Genomic DNA, 16,525 nt, shown 5'->3' with positions numbered 1-16,525 from the left:
TGGCTACACAATATGATCGAGTTAGAGTGGGCTAATTCTTTTTAAATATGCTTTGCCATGTCCTTAAGTCCATTTGCCATGATGTTTAACAAGGAGGTATTTTAGCCAAAAAAAGTCCCCATGGACTAACACCTTTCTTTTTAGTTATCTAAACCACTGTGTTTTAATCAGCCAATAGCTCTGCACAGGTCTTAGGGAGCACATTATTCCCCATTTTGCGTAATTTAACTTTGAATATTTACCAAGTTGATTTAATTTTTCTTTCAGTTTCTGCAGAATAATTTGCTTCGTAATCAAGTTGTTATATCAAAGGTTATCGCAGCACATTTGCAATTATTCTTCCCAAGACTGCAAATTACATTTTGTTCTGTCATTTTATCGTCCCCCCACAGTAATGAAATTGAGAAAGGGCAACCATAGGTTAGTCTTCATCCTTCACTTCATTCATCCATCCACACGTCACATCTCAGACACCCAATTTTGACTGAGCTCAGTAAGGATCATTAAGGATCATGCATGTCAACAAAGCTATATTAATTAGCTCAAGGAAGGCACCGTATCCACCCCCTTCGCTTGTATGAAGGATATACTGTAGGATAAGTGACTTTAAAAACAATTTAGTGGGTACAGGGTATTAACAGGACTTCTCTGTCCTATTACACAAACAGAAACGATTTTTTACAATTTTATTTTTGTGGTGTGCTATTTAATTCAAGTTTATAAAAAAAAAAAAGGTAATAGTATTTATTTTGTGCAGATTGCGAAATTTGCATCCTAACTGGCTAAAGTCTTCTACCTGTCCATCACACATTATCATTAGATTTTGACCAAACATAAATTAATTATACTTTACGTTCAGAGCACAATGGATCAGTTAAGTTAATCAGTTAATAACATCTCTGATATAATGTGCTACTTCAAAGAGCATGTTGACCTGTCGAGTCATCCCTCAGCCAACGGTTACATACAATGACATCACACATAAAATCTGAACAGGACTCACAGCAGATCAAACGGTGGATCCCCCTGATGTTACTGCACACAGGGCACGCGAGAAGCCCCCTCCCTCTGTCACATGTAGGCTAATGAACAGCAGGCTCGTGCTCTTGATGGAGGAGCCTTTTGGGCCACAAGAACCATGTGTACGTACCACTTTCTGCTTGGACACACACAAACAATAGGACACGTCTGGAGCGCTTGGGGCCCAAACCCCTAGGAAGGGCAGATGGTGCCCGGGATCGAGGACCGCACCCCCATTAACATGAGAAAAGAGAGGAACATAGGCGGGGGAACAGGTACCCTCTCTCCTATTTCCCCCTTCTAGAGATTAGAAAGGGGGTGACTCATTTACCCAACAGAGTCTGTGCTGCTGATTTGGAACCCAATTAGGAGCAAGCTGTCAACTCAACAGCACAGAATATCAAATGTGAGGATCCTGTTCGGAAAAAAACTCCCATCTGAAGTTGCATATAAAATGCACAGTTTTTCTTATTTATATTTAACAGTTCCAGTTCATCACTTATTTAGAAAATTCCATTTTGCATGTGATATAGTTTCCAAGAGTAACTGACTCAAAGCTATCTTTTTATTATATTTGTTATGTGTGTAGCTAGTTCTACATACTTATTCTTGAGTCACATGATGGGTCTTTTTTATGCATGTTTTTGAATGCCAGCAGGTGGTTAAATCAGTAAAACTTTTTTTAATCTGCATAAATCTCAGATTTAAGTGGTTATACATACTGGGTGTTTCATGTTAAGAGATATCTGCAGCTGGCCATGGTAAACTCTAAATCTAGAGTTAAAGCTGCCAGAGTACTTATTAATATTTGGGAATATATATGTAGCATCGCCTATATAACAACTTTGGATTTTCCTGAATGTTTCCGGACCTGGTAAGGCTACTTCTCAGATCACAGTCATCATGAAACCCCTGATGATTTGGAGAAAGCTGGTGTGCCAAAACTTTCAGCCTGTAGTATCAATAGAGAAACTGGCTGGTAGTGTTTTCCTTTCTTTCCACTGGAAGCATTTTTTTTAACCTAAAAACATAAACACTCCTGTTGCTACAGCTGCAGATTGTAGTGCTGGATCCTCTCTCTAGGTGGAATGAGGCTGCTCTTTTTTTTTTTTTTACTCATTATTCATCATACCAACAATAATGTGAGGATTTCTCATGACCACAAAATTACTCTTTAAAAAGAAATGTCTTCCTATATCTCTTCTATTCCAAAATAAACCAACTTATTGGGAAAGCTAACCTGCAACATTTTCATTTTCAAGTCAATTTGCAGCATTATGATTGCAACCACACTGTATGATTAAAAAGAAGAGATGAGTGAGAAAGTGGAAGAGAAAGAAATTAAATACTAAGGTGCATTTCTGTAGGTGTACAGCCTATAGTGCCCACAACTCATCTTATGTCTCCCCCTAGTGGCTATTTGGAGGACAGCTAGCATCTCCAGTAACTTCAGTAACTTCAGAACTGACCACCTTCAGCACAATATCTCTTTACATAATTGTTGTGGCCCACATTGACTAATTAACTTAATTACGTAATTGCAAAGAGTGGGGGAAATGTCTGACCATGCCCTCTTTCCCTGCTTTGAGCTTCACTTCAAGAAAACAGTGGAGCAAGTGATGTTGCATGTTACTTTCATGGAAAATTAGGTTACAGCCATGCAATTTAATATTTTGAGTTGAACTGGATGCAATGAGAAAATATTTAGAAGACTTTAACTTATCAGATGTGTACTTATGTAAATGTAATGCCTTAAACCTTCAATGTACGCCAAAAATATCTGGCTAGTCAACACAGCATCAGGGATGGGAGAAAAACGTGCTCTGGTTTATTGGAATTTCTTTAAACCAATCACAATCATCTTGGGCGGTGCTAGGCACCGGGCAGAGCCACGGTGCCACTGCAAAATAGGCTCGGGAAGGAACTTGTTTTGGTGGAAGATGTGTACATTCAAAAGTTGCTTTAGTCGTGCAACAGAAAACTCAGATTAGACAGATAGTCTAGCTAGCTGTCTGGATTTACCCTGCAGAGATCTGAGAAAAGGTTAACCATAGTCCTCATAAATCGACCAGAGTTTAAAATGGCAACACAAAGAAAGCCCAAGGGAACGGATATCCGGCCTAAATGAGTGTAATCCGGTGGAATTTCAGTCGGCAACAGAGCAATCTTGGAAGTGGAACATCAAGGATATAGACTATACAGTACTGGTCTGCCCCTCATTGTGGTGTTTCCACAGAAAGAAACTGGCATAACAGAGCAAAACATCACAATTGCATATATAAAACTTTACAATTTATAGATTATTTGGAGACCTTCAGCTGGCAAAACCTCATTCTGATACTTATGCCGCTTTTCCATTACGTGGTACCTGCTCGACTCGCCTCGACTCTACTCTACTCTACTCGCCTTTTTTGGTTTTCCATTACGAAAAAAAGTCCCTGGTACCTGCTAACAGGTACTTTTTTTTAGTACCACCTCAGTCGCGGTTCCAAGCGAGCTGAGCCGATACCAAAAGGTGACGTGAAAGCGACAGAGGGGGGTGTCCTGAACAAACCCGCCATTTTTAAATAGTTTAGCCAGCTGTGTTTATTTTTGCTGCCTCCAGCTTCATTTGAAACTAAATGTGTCTTCTGGCTGTGGCAACAACAACACATCTTCGACGTTCTGTGTGTGTGTCGCGTTAGGTCACGGCAGTTTACTGCGGCGCCGCTGTGACGACCAGCCACGCTGAGGCGGTACTAAAATCTGCAATGGAAAATGGACGCACAGTGAGGCGAGTAGAGTCGAGGCGAGTAGAGGCGAGTCGACAGGTACCATGTAATGGAAAAACGCCATTAGCTTCACTGACCAGTAAAGTATCACTTGAATATTTTCTGCATCGCCATACATATACCAAAGATGAACTGTAATCCCAGACTTTGAGTATACTGATACCTTAATTTGATATATCTTGATAGAAAGCTGATTATTAGCATGGGACTAAGTAAACAAAGTACTTTGCAAACAGTGATGTTTGCCAATCTTACTCTTTTGTTATCCTATTTTGTTTCACCATAAAATCATAAAACAACATATATGGCACTAACACACATATGACAGTTGTATCGGTAGTAAATCTGCATAAAGCATGTAACTTATGTGTATGCAATGATATTTATCTATACCATTAAGGTGTAAAACTTTCATCCTCACCACCAAGAGGTCACAAAGACCATTGAGACGACAGGTGGGTCAAATAAAAGCTGTAAGTCATCTTGAGAATCTGTTTGGTTTCAGCAGCACTGGCCAATGTGCTGCTCTAATACAGGACCACTCTGTATCTTCAACATTGGCCTTTATCAAACCCTGTCAACGGCTGAAATGTTGTGGTGAACAGCCACAATTATGTGGAGATGGAAGTGACATAAGCCGTCCTGCTACCTCAGCAAAATGGTATCTTAGTTCACACCCAGAGCTCTAGTTTCATGCTTACTCTAGACACTGGTCAGGGAAGCAATGATAGGGTGAACAAGCCTACCTTGTAGATTGTGGTCTTGAAGTTGACTGTGAGGGTGTCATCAAAACCAAAGCACCAACAACTGGTTTGTGGATTGTAGCCATGGCTGCGATGCGGTGGTAAACAGAATAACAAAGTAGTCTTTAAATTGAACTGGCATATAGCAACATCCCAAATTTGGCAATGATTTTGTGTGCTACCTTACCAAGAGCTTGAAGCTGCATTCATGGTCACTCCTACATCTGAGAAGACAAAAGTGAAAAAGATGATGAAGGATTTAGCCTCCTTAATCTAACTGCAAGAGGCTGCGATCTTTCTATTCCTCAAAAATGCACTCTAAACATTAAATTCTAGTCATTAGTAAATTCTGTACATTGAATTTATCAATAAACACTAGAAATTGTTGTGGAATATCTCAGTAAAATCTTCCTGTTTGTTGACTAATCTAATATATATATATATATATATATATTAAAATCAGTATGAATGAAAAATCTTTATTATAGTATAAAAGTAAAACAAATAAAAGTCTGAGGAGGTCTTGGCTGCATACATGAAGGTCTTGCTATATGGTTATTAAAATGTTCAGAAAGAAAATGTTCCTGCTTGTCAGTAATGAGCTATCCACAAAACGTTGCCTATGTTTACACCATAGACTGTACTCACATGGACAGAACTACATTTTGAGTTGAAAATATATTATAAGTAAAACAACAGGCCTACTCTTATATGAATACTATAACACCACAATGTAATGTGTTGTACTTGTAATGTTTGGACTGGAACGATTGGTCAAATCGATTGAAATAAAAAATGATTGTCAATTTTGTTAAAGTTTAACAGCTAAGTAACGTTAATGTAGCCGGGGAAATGCTAAACATTTACATTTTCACAGGATTTGCAGGATCCCTCTGTTGTTGTTTTTTTATCTTACATCATTTTAACAATAATTGACTTAATCGATAGTGGTTGCAGCCTCACTTACTAGCATGAGGATCAGTGAGGCTCATTATAATAGCCCAGAGACGGAGCTCTCCTCTAGTCAGAGATTTCCGCCCCTGTCATCTTGGACAGTTTGGAGCCCGGATGCGCCGCCATGCCGACTCTATCAGCGAATGGAATAATTTATTCACCAACCTGCCTGACACTGGGCGACTAGGAGTTCACTGAAGAAGTCGATAAGACAGTTTGGAGGGCAGAGGAGCCCCTAACTGCGGGATGACTAGTACGGGATACCCGCGCTGTGTTTACTTGTTTGTTTGCATTGCTTGCCACCGTTGTATTGATGTAGGAACACTTGAGTGCTAGCTACGCTAACGTTAGCTCGAGTCGAGAGAGTGCGCGGTAGTGACAGTCCGGCCGGAGGCGGGGAGAACTGTGAGGTGAGACTGTTAGTTTGATGGTGACTACACTAAACTGTTGACTGTATGCGTAGAGATAGACATCTTGTAGATAGTATTACTTTTATCAATGTGTCTCACGATTTTAGGGGGGTTCAGGCAGCAGCACATCGAGCTGGGTAGTTGACTGTTTGTCTAGTATCGTCTTTTTTGGCCGGAGTGGAGCTGAACGTTTAGTCGACGTTTCAGTCTTCTGGCCCGCAATAGAGAAGCTAAGAGCTAGCTTGCTAACTAGATAACTGTCCAACACAGGGAGGACTCCTAAACTTTTCAGGTCAGTAACCCCTGAGTAGACACGCTTTAGATGTCAGATTCTCAATCTAATAATGACGTAGTCCTAGACACCGCATCTAAAGCGGGGACTGTATTTATTGTAACACTATGCAGTGTTTCCTCTGTAATTTTAAGACAGCTGTGTTGCTTTTGGCAGTAATTATTGTTATGTCTCATATTTTGCTGTTTGTGTCTAAGTTATGTTTAAAGTTGAGGTTCTAATGTTAAACATATTTTATTATTATATAGTCGTTACTTATAAAGCAGTTGGAATACACTTAGTTTAGTTATAGATAACATTAACGCTAAATTACAATATTAAACATAGGCTATGTTTGCAGTGGTGGTAATTTCCATGCTGTGGTGGTGCAGCACTGCTAAATGAATACAGAGGAAACACTGCTATGTTAGGATATGACGGAGAGTAAAGAGTCATCTGGTACATCTTCTTCTGTAAATGCAAAGTGATTGACCACAACGTGTACTTTAACTAACCCTCATTTTTTGAGGTGCAGGTCCCTTGACTCAAGTGTGAAAATCTCAAAAGCATAAAATAGTAAATTGTATGAGTGACTGCGTTGTAGTTCTGAGTGTGTGTGATTGAAGCAATAACCTACTTTTATGTAACGTTGTTTACCATACCTCACGTGATTTATACTATTCAAATTTTCATTTGACAGATGTTGTCTCTGACTTTCAGATCCAGAATAATTTCCATGTCTGCATCAGTCCTGAAAACCAGAAGTGATGTCTGTTGATGAGGATACTGTAAAAACTGGCAGTCCACAGGCCAGCTCAACTTCATCTCTGCAGCTCTCAGAATGTACTGGAGGATACAGCAATATAACTGTGATGGTGGAGGGTACCGCTGCCACCCCTGATTTTGCAGCTGCTTGTCCTGTCTCAGGCCCTGAAGCCTCTCCAAAACACATCAGCACAACTGATGCGCTTACCCACTCAGACGACGCTGGACAGGGAGCCAGAGGGAACGAGAATAATATCAATCGCAGGAACAGCTTTCATCATTCCAAACAGCAACAAACAAAACTAACAAAGCGCCGCTACACAGCAACCGCTAGTTTCAAGCATCCGACATCTGGCAAGAGGAGACGAAGGGCCAACTCTGAGAGTGACTCCGTCCTGCCTACCAACTTCCTCCTGGGTGGGAACATTTTTGACCCACTGAATCTCAACAGCCTGCTGGATGAGGAGGTCAACAAGGCACTCAATGCAGAGACGCCCAAATCCTCCCCGCTGCCAGCGAAGAGTCGAGACCCTGTGGAAATACTCATTCCCAGAGATATCACAGATCCACTGAACCTGAACAGCGGGATAGCAGGCAGCAGCTTTTTGGTGTCCCCCTTCAAAAGTAGTGGCAGGAAGAGACACCGCAACAGACACCATGGAGGAGGAGGGAGTGGGGGGGGTGGTGGTGGTGGTGGGATTTCAACCACACAGATCAACCTCTCAGAATCAGGAAAAAGTGAGGTTAAAACTGGCACCTCCACACTGCTTCCAGGTATGTTAGCCTCATGTTCTGCTCTAGATGTCTCCAAAGAGTCCAACAGTTTCTCCAGTGTCGCAGGGGATTCCCATGAGCACTCAGCTGACAACTCAGCCAGCTGCAAGGAGGAGATGACATCTGTTTCTATAGAGGATTCCACTTCCTCCACATCGGGGGCACCAAACCAGCACACAAGCAGACGCAAGCGTAGGCGCAACTCTGGCAAAATGGAGGCCCCTGTGACCCATTCTACGCCAATTGGAAAGTCAGTATCTGTAGACCGGAGTTGTGGTACATCGAGAAATTTCCAGTCCTTCCACACACCAAGGAGTGGTTCCAAAACAGGGCCAGGAGGTCGCCAGCACCAGCAGCCCCACACCCAGGCGAAGGAGCAACAGAAGAAGTTCCAGTATGGGAACTACAACAAGTATTATGGCTACCGCAACCCAGGCGCTAGTGAAGACGCACGGGTACGTGTGCTTCGTCCCGAATGGTTTGAAGGTAAAGACGTTCTGGATTTGGGGTGCAACTCTGGCCACCTAACACTCTATATTGCCAAAATGCTAAGACCTGCCCGCATATTGGGCCTGGATATTGACAGTGGTCTGGTACATGCAGCTCGTAAGAACATCAGACATTATCTGTCTGAACTGCAGACCCAAGAGGCCAGGCATGCGATGCAGGAGAAAAAGAGCACTAAGCAGGCGAGGAATGGAAATGAGAGTCTCACAGGCACAGACAAGAAGCACAACGAAGCAGAGAGCAGGGATGAAAACGGTAAACCGGTGAAAGGAAAAAGTGGCCCTGCAGAGGCTGCAAATGACAATGACTCCTGTCACACAGATGAGGCGGGGACCCAGAGGCAGGGCGACAAAACAGAGGAAATGGAGCAGGAAGATTGTGAATCACCCCCCGCTGATCACTCTGTGAGTTGCTCTTTTCCCGTGTCCCTACGGATCTCCAGGGGGCCCATTGCTGCACCTCCACTAACAGAAACATCCACCACACGGCCCGGAGAGTTCCCCTCAAATGTGTCCTTCATCAAGGTAAGACGGCATTGCCTGTGTGAACATCTGGTGGCAGCATGAATGAGGTTCCCATGTTGTTGCATCTTGGTAGCTTAGATGAAGGTCAAAATAAAATCATTACCTCACAATTACATGCTGCATGCATTATGTCTGCATCTTATATATTCATTAAGACTAAGGTAGCAGCATGATGTACAGAAACTAGGGCTGCATGATATGAGGAAAATATCTAATTGTGATTATTGTTTTACTGATATTGCAATTGCGATATGATTTACGATATTGGTGGGAATGATAATTTTTGTATCATTATTCTCATTTTCATTGAAAAAATATTCAAATTTAAAAAGGAAAATTAAAGGGGTGATAGAATTGATTATATAGGGTATTTCACACTGTTCCTTAAGGTCTCCTAATAGGGTATGTAACATTGGTTGGGCTGAAAATTGCCCGAATGCTATTTTATTAGGCCCTTAACTACCCTGTGAATATGGCTCTATTTGGAACAAGAGCTTTTCTTCCAAATATGGTATGCTCATGAATATTTAGATGAGCTGCGCTGATTGTTTTGAGCGAACCCCCATAGAAACACATTGGAGACGAGACAGCAGGTCTCATATTTCAGACACTGCGAGTTATACATTGTTTGTCGGGCTATTTCCTTATTAAATTCACTTCTGGGACTTTTTTTTATGCGAGAAATCAACTATATAAAGCTCAAATATGGGCCGTTTTTATGACAATTGATGGCTAATTGCAAATTTGGTAAGACGTGTCGGACTTTAGGAGCTCCACACAGTCTGATGAAAAAACGGCAACCTCCATACCCAGTAAAAGTCACCGTTTCCTCGGTTACTGGACTACAGGGGCTCGGGGCCAGCTGCCGGCATAACTAGAGTATATTTACAGTTTGAATTTTGTCACGCCACTTATATAACATCTACCCCAAGGTCTTATAAAGCTAACATGGTGTCCGATTTTAATGCATTTTTGTGAACATTAGGGATTTCGATTAGCTGCTACTGTCCCTTCAATCCTATGGGTAAAGATCGTGGCTAGCTGCAGGCCCTGGAGCTTCATCAGGGCCTCGGCATTTTGTAGTCCAGTAACCCAGAAACGGTGACTTGGACAAAACAAAGCTAACAGGAAAGAAGCGAAAAAATACCAATCGCAGATTAAAAAAACTTTTCTGACACATATTACACATTACACATATTATTTTGGTAAACACAGTGTTAACTGCTGCTGATCTAGACAGGTGACACCATTATACAATACAACAAAGACGGTTTCATGGAGGATTTGTCGCTGGGCTTCCTTCGTGACGGAGATCCAGCTAGCTCACAGCGAGCCGGAGTCTATGAAGTAGGACACGCCGGGTGGTGAGGCAGCACCGACCGCTGTCACGTAGCCTGCTGAGCTCCTGCTGAACTGCGACACACAGTCGGACCAAATTTGCAATTAGCCATCAATTTTTCAGTAAAACGGCCCATATTTGACCTCTACATAGTTGATTTCTCGCGATAAAAAAAAGTCTCAGAAGTGAATTTAGTAATTAAATAGCAGACCTCTGGAGATCTGCATGACCTAGCTAGATTCAGAAGACTAAGCTGACCTCAGGTCAGTGGTGTAGCCTATGCAAAATGTTGGGGCGTGACAAAGACTAGGAGTTGAGATGCTTACGTAAGGTTTTAGCTTTGTTCAGACTCGCCCGTTTTCAGCGGCAGTTTCAAAATGTGAGATTTGCATAGTAAAGGGGGTATCCATGTGATTTTGAGCTTCTATGTATGTCCTATTTACCCACCAAACTGTCGTTATTCAACTATGACAAGGTAAAATCGGTTTTGCATTTTATCACCCCCTTTAAAAATGATAATAGTGTGATTTTTGCGAGGATCTGTACCAAACAAAGATTTCTTTTTTTCTTCTGTAGTCTGTAGGATAGGATTTGTAGGCTGGGACGTTTCTGCAGCACCATACTTAATTCAACAACATATTTTGCCTCTAACAAATATTACGCCCCCCTGCGATTTGGATATTGTACTAGTCCATATTGCGATTAGGATTAAAATTGCGATTAATTGTGCAGCCCTAAAAGAAACCAGCCCCTGTCCATTGTAAAACATATCAAAACGCATCCAAAAACACTTATAGGAGAGCGGCTGCATTTTACAAGAAACACTCTGAGGTCTGACTGAATTCACAAGAGGACTTGACATAATTTGTGCACCCACTTACACTCCTTGCAACCTGATGATAATTGTCTTGCTTCTAGATTAGGGATAGCGTTGTCACAGCACGGTCGGTCGGTCAGTTCCATTATAGCATCGTGTAGCTTATCTAGACAAGATGCATATGGTATAAACTTAGCATGAGAATGAATAGCAGTATTCAATTGCATGCAAGTTAACATTGTAATTGAGTATAAATTGATATTAAAATGAAGTATGCATATATTTGTGTTATGTCCTTTTTTAAATGATTGTGATTAGGCCTACAAAGGCGAATAAATCATGTACTGTAGATCTTTCAGGACATTGGCATGGCACATATGCATGGTTGGAAAGTGCACTGTTGGAAGGTTTTAACAACTTTGGCAGTTTAAATATATCTGGGAATCAATGAAAACAGATTAATTACATTTTTAATGCAATTGTTTTCGTGTTTACCAAAAGCTACTCCGCTCCCAGTCATAAGGACACGGGTTTCTCCCCTCTTATAATTCAATACAGATATATAAATCAATCATGTTGGCCAGATTTTTGTTATGGTTAGATCCTTTAATAAGGAAGCATCTGTACCCGTTTGATTTTCTGAGTTCACTTTTTTATTGTCCTGAGTTTATCTTCACTTGCTCAAGCTGTGATAATGGAGGGAATTACTGTCACTAGTTTGTCCACCCTTACGTCTGTGGCACACCTTGTGTGTGTTTCCATTCAGAGGCTCACTATTCCCTGACGCTGCCAGTGATTTTGAGAACTGAAAGATGGAAGCAGGAAAGAGGAAGCAGTCTGTCCTTTTCACCAGGGTGATGTTGCAGTGTGGCTAGAAGCATTTGGCATTGGCCTATCAGTGCCACCTTTGGTTGAGAATTTGACAAATGTTACGTCAGATTTTCTCTTTCAAATGTAAAGGTTTCTCATCTTGACTTTCGATAACATTTCTTGGATGTGCGGTAGACCAAACCCCAGCTATTGCTAGTAACACCGGTGTCTTTTCCTGATATTACATTTGAAAATGTCTACTGTTTAAATAGTTATCAGGATCAAATAACACTCTCCTTCTGTTTCTCCTCAACTGTTTCTCATTCAGCATTAATAATACATATCAGTCAATTATTTTTTAAATATATATCTTTAAATTCCTTTTGTCTCCGAACTGTGGCCTCCAAACAAAAACAATTTTTTTTTTATATATATATATATAAAAAAAACACAAATCTAAGACACTTTCATTAATGTCAACCAAATAAGCTTTTCAAATACCAGATTGCCAGCTGTGGCCATACCCCTAATGTGCTTGTTTCAGAAAAAATCTTGACTTTATTACAGTCATGGTGCTGATAGTAGCACAAAATAGTTTGTCCTGTCAAGGCCATGTTTTTTTCTCACTGCCCCTCTTCTCTCCTTTTAGGCCAATTATGTACTGGAGAACGATAATCTTCTTTTGACTCAGCGTCCAGAGTACGACGTGATCCTGTGCCTGAGCGTTACCAAATGGGTTCACCTGAACTGGGGAGACAGTGGCCTCATGCGGCTCTTCAAGAGAGTCTACAAACATCTCCGTCCTGGAGGCATGTTCATTCTGGAGCCACAGCCCTGGGAGTCCTATGTGAGGAGGAAGAAGCTGACGGTAAGAAACTAAGAGGGCTGTTGTGATGCACACCATGACTTTTGTAACAAAGCAAAAATACCTTGGATATACCAGGTGCCCTTTTGGGATTTTTAAAGCTTTGTTTGATTGGCTAAAATATTCGTTTTCCCTCTCACTTGACAGGATAATATTAGCAGGAACTTTCACAGTATCCGCCTCAAACCTGACCAGTTTTCATCATACCTTACAACAGAGGTGGGCTTCACCAGTTCTGAGTACCTTGGGGCCCCCAAGTGTTCAATAAGAGGTAAATAATCTAATTTGTCAGAACAAATGTATGCATTACATGTAATCCACCACTTGATGTCATTTTCAACTTTTTTTTTTCTCCCCATTGCAACAGGTTTTCAGAGGCCAATCTACTTATTTCACAAATGACCGCTCCTGCCTTGAAGATCACTGAATGTGAGTAGCCTAAGCCACCACCATACAAAGAAGCCAGCCAGCTGCCCTGGACTGCAAGGAATCATCTGTGTCCTTAACAGTTACTCCAGCTTTTCAGATGCTGAAGATGAAATTCAGAAATGAAAATGGGACCAAAAGTGGAATCAATTTTGTAAAGATGAGATGTGTCGAGAAGAGGTATCTATCAGAATCCTCTGTGACTACAAATTCTTAAAGAGTATGGAGTGAACTTGGATAGGACTCCACAGTGTATAACCTGGACATCATAGCTGGGCCAGACTGTAGAAGAGGTGCTGAGCTGATTCTTTCCTTGGACCATCCTAGTGCTAATGATGCTCCAGTTTGATGCAAGGCCATAACATGTGTTTGAAAATCTTTGGCCATATATCTTTACTTTCAAAACTTTGTTTTCATTACTGTTCTGTGCCACCGCATCAACATAAAGTTTACATATTAGGGTTGGGCAATAGGGCAGACTTTTTCCAATTGGCCAGCATATCCACGTTAAGTGGTGATTGATGGTGTATTCACTACATTAGCTGCATGTGACCAACTGTGTGTTGCACTTGCAAAACAGCAGTACACCACTGGATTCCAAAGCCATTACACAGATCATACTGACATGATGTCTTTTAAAAAGCCACACTAGAGTGCAGGTAATGTGCTTTATGCTGTGTATGACACTATGCAGGTTATGAATGAAGTCTCATATTGCCGGCTCCATTGCAACTACTGATGGCATAGAAATTGTGCTCTGTGTGGTTACATATCTGCATCATGTTTGAAGCCTTGAATCCCGTTGTGGTGGGACGTATAAATGCAAATATTTTGGTGAATTTAAAACAGCCAAACAAATTCCATCAGCCATAGATTGTCTGTAGCTAATATATCTGTCCCATTTTCCAACCCTAATATATAGTTTGTTTTGTCATTATTTTTGCAAAGTAGGCCTTAGAGCTGAATTAACTTTAATATGTTACAGAGCTGTGAAATTGATGTAAGTCCACATTTTTGCCATGGACAGTATGAAAAGCTCCTAAATTGCACAAACCTAAGACGCTATGAAGTGAAAAGTGGCTTGTCTAAGTGATAAAGACAATAATGCAATGAAAAAGGTGCACTGAATACAGCCAAAAACGTACAAAACAGAACAGCCATCCAGTAAACTGCCTAAACTAAACTACAACTAGTAAAAGCTTACCCAGTGCCCAGCCAGCATGTCTTCAAGGTATTGTCTCTTTTTTTTCTTTGTAACAGTCATGATGAATGTCATCAAATATTAGATTCTGTTATTATGACATTAAGAAAGTACGTAGTTTACTCAGGCCTACTACCACTGGGAAGAGTACTTAATATGGTACTCAAATCTGACATCAGCTGAAATGTTAAATCCCCAAGTACAAGTTGAAAAATCAGATAGCTACATTTTCAAGAAAGGAGTTTTGGCTTTTTGAATGTAAACCTTCAAGTCTGTGTCATTTACTTGAGAGTTTGGACTGTTTAGGAAGCAACAAATCACTTCTTGGTTTTTTAAAGCCTTTTCAATGCTCCATCCTAATGGTAGGGGGCACATTTAAGCTGTGCTGACACCCAGGTGTTGGCTCAGCTCAATCATTTAGCACAGAAACCACAAGGACTATTTAGCAAGGTAAATCTGTAGCATGCAGTGATGAAACATATTTTTTTAATGACAGTTAAGCCATAGCCCTACCTTTTTATATGTTGTTTACAATGACAGAGAGTATAATTAAGTGTAAGATTTAAGGCAGAGGCCTGTCATTAGAGTTGCTACAGCGTCTTCAGTGCTGTATAAATCCAACACATGCATTGTTTTGTGTGGTCTGATCATCACCATTGGACAGGCATTAATTCAAACAGTATCAGAATCACTTTTGAGCTCCTGCGTTGAAATCATCTTCTGTAAGACGGAACAAAAATTTACATTTGTAGAAAATGGATTGTTAGTAAAATGACTGAAATATATCCATATGACTTTTTACCATTTGAAATATTAATAGGCTGTTTGTATTGAAGCTCCGCCAAACTATTTTATGGGTAGTTAGTCTTTGTGATTGTATCTTTACTGGTGTGCGCACTGAGCATTGCTCATCTACAACCTTTCATTGTAAATGGCTGGGACTAAAAAGCTTCCTTTTTTGTGACTGGTTCAATTACAGCATTTGGCATAGTAGAGTAGGAGATGATGGAGAAGATGGATGATAGGTTTCTATTTTAGTAAGTGATCAATGTAAAATAAGTTAGCAAATTTTGTTTTACTGTTGTCAATATTAAGTTCATAACTGCTTTTGTCATTTTCCAGTTTTTGGTGTGTTTTCAAATGTTCTCTGCCAATTTGTGAGTGAGTCAGAGTTTTTGTCCTAAAACGAACTGCTAATCCAGCTCTGTAACAACAAATGAATATGTACATTGCAATGTTCTGATGTGTTTGCTTTGTTCTGTCCTGGCAGGCACATGGATTGTTAGATTGGCTCTTTATTTTTTTATAAACCATTTGAAAGGATTGTTGTTGTTAATGTACTCTCATTTCACTTTATCTTTTTAAATTCTTCAAAATAGAAAAAGATATTTAATACTTTTTCCATCAAACTTTTTATAACAAGTTGTGGAACACCGATTAACCTATACAATAAAGCTTTAGGTTGCATTCTGAATTGAAAGAGGATTGGCTTCAACCTCAGTCAGACACAGCACGGGGCACCAAATCACACCTTTCTCCTAAACGAAGACAATTGGTTTCTCAGGCTCAAATTTAGCCCACAGCTGTATCTTCAAGGGCATTTAGCTTTTTTTGCATTACTAACCAACGATTTCCAATTCTTTGAAGGGTGGAGTTGAAACGGGTCGCATGCCTAGTTTCACAAATAAGAGGAACGTTTTATTTTGATTCAATGGTGGTTTGCAGTTTTACAGGGCTTTTTCAATGTAAAATAAAGCCACACTAGATCGCTGCTTACTGTGCTCCAAGGCTGCAACACAACAAGCGCCTGGCCGCTTCGCAAAACAAAACTTGCGCATATTAAATTGGGAAGCGATGATAGGATTTGAAACCAAATCCTCTAAACCATTCCAAACCATTCCAATAAAGAAACGATTCTACTGGAATCGTAATTTTTTTTTTTAAATGATTCCAAGTAGGAATTGGTTCTCGATGTCCAATCCTAGCCACAAATGTGAAAGATTGCACCTTACTGTCTCAGCAGCAACATCTTAGAGATTTTAACCCAACAAGCCTGACTCAGAGGTCCAGGTATCCAAGCTAACTCATGTCTTTGCTGGAGATGTGAAATTGCATGTGGTCATAAACCGTGCCGTAAAACCTTTTTGTACTCCCCTTAAGATGTTGCACAAAGTTGTGTAATGTTTATTTTTATGAAATTACACACAAAATCGGGCGTAAGAGATATAACACCTCTTGTTTCAACAGGGTTTAATGGCAGTGAGAAATATTACTTTGTCAAATGTATAATGCTCAGATCTCAAGTTATAGTAGTGTACAACACAATTT

At 40.5% G+C, this 16,525-nt stretch overlaps 1 protein-coding gene and 1 long non-coding RNA gene across 4 annotated transcripts; one reads left to right on the top strand and one right to left on the bottom strand.

The window, feature by feature from the left end:
• Nucleotides 1–4,536: 4,536 nt before the first annotated feature.
• Nucleotides 4,537–5,589, bottom strand: LOC144527580 (uncharacterized). The gene is made up of 3 exons (XR_013502836.1): nucleotides 5,502–5,589; nucleotides 4,722–4,758; nucleotides 4,537–4,622 (listed from the first exon to the last, which is right to left on the bottom strand). It is a non-coding gene; the product is annotated as an uncharacterized LOC144527580 (long non-coding RNA).
• Nucleotides 5,590–5,605: 16 nt separating this feature from the next.
• mepcea (methylphosphate capping enzyme a) lies at nucleotides 5,606–15,520 on the top strand. 3 transcript variants are annotated; one of them, XM_078265726.1, is made up of 5 exons: nucleotides 5,606–5,898; nucleotides 6,890–8,739; nucleotides 12,355–12,573; nucleotides 12,718–12,841; nucleotides 12,938–15,520. In XM_078265726.1, the coding sequence occupies exons 2-5, from the start codon at nucleotides 6,937–6,939 to the stop codon at nucleotides 12,970–12,972; spliced, it is 2,181 nt and encodes a 726-aa protein (XP_078121852.1). In that variant the 5' UTR covers nucleotides 5,606–5,898; nucleotides 6,890–6,936; the 3' UTR covers nucleotides 12,973–15,520. The 3 variants fall into 3 exon arrangements, with proteins under 3 accessions (XP_078121852.1, XP_078121854.1, XP_078121853.1); XM_078265728.1 differs by having other exon boundaries at nucleotides 6,870–8,739; XM_078265727.1 differs by lacking the exon at nucleotides 5,606–5,898 and adding an exon at nucleotides 6,074–6,190.
• Nucleotides 15,521–16,525: the final 1,005 nt, after the last annotated feature.

The sequence above is a fragment of the Sander vitreus genome, chromosome 13 (assembly GCF_031162955.1).
Source record: "Sander vitreus isolate 19-12246 chromosome 13, sanVit1, whole genome shotgun sequence".
Classification (NCBI taxonomy): domain Eukaryota; kingdom Metazoa; phylum Chordata; class Actinopteri; order Perciformes; family Percidae; genus Sander; species Sander vitreus.
Note: the sequence above shows the minus strand (reverse complement) of the source record. Positions and strands in the feature narration are given on the sequence as shown.